The 5,320-nt window shown below is 37.2% G+C and overlaps 1 protein-coding gene across 1 annotated transcript in view; it reads left to right on the top strand.

Moving 5' to 3' along the window:
- Positions 1–3,184, top strand: part of dnm2b (dynamin 2b) — a 19,367-nt gene extending 16,183 nt beyond the window's left edge. The window contains exon 21 of the mRNA XM_046046652.1: positions 2,630–3,184. Within this exon, the coding sequence (XP_045902608.1) occupies positions 2,630–2,669 (40 nt within the window). The 3' untranslated portion in view covers positions 2,670–3,184. The remainder of the gene's footprint in view (positions 1–2,629) is intronic.
- Positions 3,185–5,320: the final 2,136 nt, after the last annotated feature.

Genomic DNA, 5,320 nt, shown 5'->3' with positions numbered 1-5,320 from the left:
CCTTTGGACATACTTGTAGACACATGAATACTTAATATGGTATCTGATTGTATAGGCATAACACCACACACACACACACACACACACACACACACACACACACACACACACACACACACACACACACAAAAAAAAAATAAAATTATATATATATATATATATATATATATATATATATACCTTTGCCTTTGTTTACACTTTTCTCTTGAGCAGAGATAGTCATTCATTTTTTCATATATATTCCTTTAACTTTCATGTATGAAATGACCTTTAACTACAAACTTTGTCCTCCTATAAGTGGTAATCTGATGCTGTTTCAGTCTGTGCATTTCAGAAGCATTATGTATTTAATTTTGACTTTATGTGTAGGTAGCTTTTTTTAACAGTTTATGATAACATTTTCTGCATTGTATTATGAAAAGGGATACATTTCATGATTTTATTGACTTAAAGATTATGAACCAGAAGGTCATCTTGAATTTTACTTGTTTCATTTGAAATGAAATGTTTCTTAAAACAATTTATGAGTCATTACTTTTATATAATGATAAGAAAAGACTTTCTAGAAGCCTTTTTTCTGTGAGCTGTATACTTGCTAACATTTTGTCAGAATTCTTATACACTAAGCACCTCATTAAGTAAGCAGCACCTTTTGATTAAGTCTCTCAGTCTCTTCATTGTTGATAGATTTTTTTTTAGTCAGCCTTCAAATGAACGTCATAAATTTAGACTGATCAATGGATATTTTTGCTTCAATATTTTGGCTTACTTTATTTCAAGGTTTTTCAAGTATAGCAAAGTTGAGGGAAGAGCGACCTTGAGTCTGACAGTTACCTCCCACCACTGCTCATTCTTGGTGAAATTTGTACCTTGAGCAGAAACAAAATTGTAATTACTTATTATCACCTGAAAAAGCCATAATGAAAAAAAGTATAATGTACAAAAAAGGGCCTTTCTTTCAGAAGGTTCATAAAGTAATGGACTGAATAAAAGCATAGAAAAAGAAGGTTTGGTGGCTGGTCCTTATTCCCCCTGTCCTTTCTTTCTTGTGCACCTGAAAAGGATTAAGTCTGGGCTAGGCCGGCTAAAGACCCAAAACACGTCTTCACCACTTTAAGAATCCTCAAAATAGTCCGAAAAATTCACTGGAGACAGTCAAAAATCGATGCAAAAGAGCTTTTATTTCATTACAAGACAAAAACCCAAACTTTGTAAAATCTCCCCCCACATAGGCGGAATTTCTACGTGATTTCTATGCTCGCTGACTCCACCCTTTCTTGCACACTCTGATGATGAATTTCTTATCCCCTATTGCCATCTAGTGGCCTCTTTGTGTACTAATTTAAATAGTGTTCCCCTGAATGTGAAGCATAGGAATTTCCTCTGCCTGGGAATGACGGGGAAATGAAAAAGTCCATAGGTTAATGGATGTGGACCAATCACCAGGGTGCACACAGTCCAGCACGTGCTTCATTGTGATCATGTGAAACAGTCTCCTCATATGAACTTTGTTTAAGAGGATTATGAAAAAAAAAATTTAAAAATATTTGTGTTCAGTGAGGATCAAACATGCAACCATAAGACTATGAGTCTTGCACTTCACCAACTGAGCTAACCAATGACACTATTAGCCTCACCGAATTTACCTTTAAGAAACGTTCCTGCTTTTTAATATATTTCACAAACCTATATTTCTCTTAACAGAATCTTACGGGTTTTCCAAAGTAGCTCTTAGAAGTGTTGTTTTTGGCGTAAAATGGTCAACATTTCTTGGAGGTGGAGGAAATTTTGGAAAAGAAGGGCCATTATCTCTCCCGGGTGGCTCCTTTGAACTACTATTCTTGGAATGTAATGCTCATTATCTCTCTTTCTTATCGGTGATGTTTACTTCCTAGGTTATACTCCCTCTTTGTCCATTACAGATAATTGATAATGGCCCTGTACTTCCCCTGCTAAGTCTGTCAGTATGCTAGGCATGCCCACAGATAATATCATCCTCCAGACTCGCACCTGGATCTTTATCTCTGTTAGGCTTTTGATCCTGGATCTTTGATGTTTAGAGTGCAAACAGCTTTTGGTTAAAGGAGAAACATTATATAGAGTGAATGATTTGACTTTTGGAACACACTTTTAAAATGTAAAATATATATATAAAGATATAATACTTGCAACAGTATAATGATAACAAAAACATACAACAGTAATAACAAAAATACACAACCGAGCTTTTCTTTGGTTGTCTTTTTTTGACACATCTGTTGTTTGATCTGCCGTCTCCATACATAGACAGTAAACATGTCGTACATGTGCTTCCTGTCACTTTGAGCGTACAGCAAGTTTTACATAACAGAGCCCAGGTCAAGACCCTTTGACTTCCGTGATAGTCAAATGGAGTCAGCCGTGCAGTACAAGAATGTTTTACTTTTCTGCATGAAGCCGTGGGTTACCATGGTAACTGTGGTTGCAGATAGTCGTTGCTTTTGGGCTGTTCGTAGAGCAAGCCAGGAATGAATAAAGGTATGCAATCCCACTCCTATCTGTTTTAGAGATGTTTCTTCTCCATTGTGTCTGTGTAACTGCTCCGTGTACGATCAGAAACTGACTTTCTTTTCATGGTCTTCTCACACAGGCGCCCTCCACATATCCCGTCTCGTCCCAACCAGTGGTGATGGAAACTCAGATTTTGACCACAAAAAAGTTGCTGTTTTCCATGATGTTTCCTGTGGGTAATTCTGAAACTGAGCTTTGTTTTTATTAGATGTTTAAGGAAGAGAAAGATGCAAAAATATTTGGTGACATGAGGTTGTGGCTGGACCAAAGCTGACATCCTGTGTTTGTTGGATTGCTTTGCTCCACAATTTAAAAAATGATCTTACTGCAACTTAATGAAATAATACAAAAATACTGATGACCTTTGTACATACAAGTATGTCATTAAGCTTATACAGTATTTCTAGTATTTAATATATACTGTAGATCAGTGATCATGTTTTTTCTTTGCTTGGAAATGATACTGAAGTACTTTTCTCTCTCTCAATGTCTGCCAAATTAGTAAATGGAAGAAAAATCTGTGCCAAACTAAAACACCAACAGACTGTGTATTTTGGCAAAAAGTCCACACATGCAGTACAGTATATTGTAATGTCCTCCTTTAAGACTGAAGAATAAAGTAATTTACAGTCCTGCTACATCTCTTTTCTTACATTGCTAGATACTGTATATTGTGCATAACATAAACTGTGTACACCATGAACTGTAAATGTAAATTGAACTCATAAATTCTTCTCTCTCAACCACATGTCACTTTCCACTGCATGATAAAGCACACATGCTGTAATGTAGTACTTTAGCAATTCCAGCAAATTCAGTGTTTCTCATATTACACTTATCAATAGTTAATCATTCCAATTCCTAACCTTTATGCCAGCTTAAACATAATGTTTTTGTAAACACAACACGGAGCCTGATTCGACTGTCAATCTCACAGTCGAAGCTTCGCAGCGAAACAGGATCACGCCATTTTGGCGATATGGGGTAGCTCAACGTCTGATTTTTCATTCAACTACCAGTTTTCTCCCAATAAGTCAATATACAGCCTATTACAATATAAATTTCAACGTTTAATGCTGTAAATAAACATGTTAAAAGAAAAAAAAACTTTCAATAAATGTTATTAAAGTGCGTGAATAAATCCAAAATTGTAATCCAATCCTGGCTCGTCAGTGCGCATGTGTAGGCGTAGCGTGTATGTGTGTAGTGGCAGAAGAGAAAGGCCCAATCCTAATGTCCCCCCTGAACCCTAAGCTTTTTTTTTTTCATCTTTATTGCAAAAAGGGGGTTACAATTTAGATGTGACTTATAAAGATATTCAGAACAGTATACATATTAAAATATATATATATATATATATATATATATATATAATATATAAAACACAGACACAATTATGTAAAGCTTTGCCAAGGGAAGCCTACAGGCTATTACAAGGAGAAAGAGGACCATATGTTGACAGTTTTAACTGCCTTTTTGTTGTTGGAGCCAGAAATCAAATTAATATAAAGCACAACTTCATGGATAAAAAGTACAAAATTAGGTTTTTCAGCGCTGAATTTACATTTATGAATGTATTTAATTTAGCCAACAGAATTAATAAATTTATAATGAAGTTTGAATTTTCTGGTTTCACCCCTAAACCCTAAGCCCTGAACCCTGAAAGACTTTACTGACGTCACTTGGAAAGTGATTGAGTGCAAGAGGCTGTGAGGGCTCAAAATGCTGTAAACAGGAACGGGACAGCCCTTTGCCACTTTATCAAGTTACCTTGACGACCTTGAAACACGTTGCACACTTTTTATTTTATGTTTTTGCCTTATTTTCAAGTCCTGCAGGCTCACGCCCTACAGAGTGGAGGAGAGGTAGCCTAAATGTCAATATACATTTGTAATTAATCAATACACTATTGTTGGTCAAATAGCATCATTAAGCAAAAACTAAAATGAATAGTTGAATAAACTAAGTATGTCATAAGGTTATTGCATTCCTCTGACTTAATGTGTTCTATGCAGGATTTTAAGTTAAGAAAGCTTTCAACCATTTTGACATCAGCGTTGGTGTCGATGCTTGTTTACGGTTTTCTTCTCTTAATAAATGGATTTGCTGTGATATTTCTCTCGCTTCCGGGCTTCCCATGGTAACCCCATACAGTCTATGGGTAAACCCCATGTTTTACGTCATACCGCTATGAACTGTGAGCAATTCCCTCAGTCAAAGTCTGCAGAAATGCGGACGTACGAAAAGGGTCTATAAAGGGCTCAAAATGTCCGCGAGAGAGCCCTCACGACGATTTGACAGTGGGACAGCCCAAAGCCCTCACAGACGTCCCAGGAACACGCCACAAAGTCTGTGAGTCTGTGAGGGGGGACATTGGGATTGGGCCAAACACTTGCTGAAGAGAGGAGCTCCTGCTTCACCGGTGTTGTGCTGAGTTGTCCGCACCTCGCGGGATTTTCGGATAATTTATCACTGTTGATGAACCACACAAAGAATATATTGGTTTTAAACAGCCGGTTACTTGAAATAGACCCGCGACGTGCATGCTGTTGTCGGTAGCACGGCACGCATGCAAAACTCTGCACAAGACCAGTGAATGGCAGGCCAGATAGAGATAGAGAGAGAGAAAGGGGTCAACAATAATAGGCGGGACTTGACAATTCTGATTCGACTATGTAAATCCTTAGTCGAGGACAGCCCTAGTGTCTATACAAGTTGGTCTCTGACTCCTGATTGGTTCAAGTACTGCAAACAGGGTTATGTAAAATAA

The sequence above is a fragment of the Micropterus dolomieu genome, linkage group LG04 (genome assembly GCF_021292245.1).
Source record: "Micropterus dolomieu isolate WLL.071019.BEF.003 ecotype Adirondacks linkage group LG04, ASM2129224v1, whole genome shotgun sequence".
Classification (NCBI taxonomy): domain Eukaryota; kingdom Metazoa; phylum Chordata; class Actinopteri; order Centrarchiformes; family Centrarchidae; genus Micropterus; species Micropterus dolomieu.
This window is presented reverse-complemented; position numbering and strand designations above follow the sequence as displayed.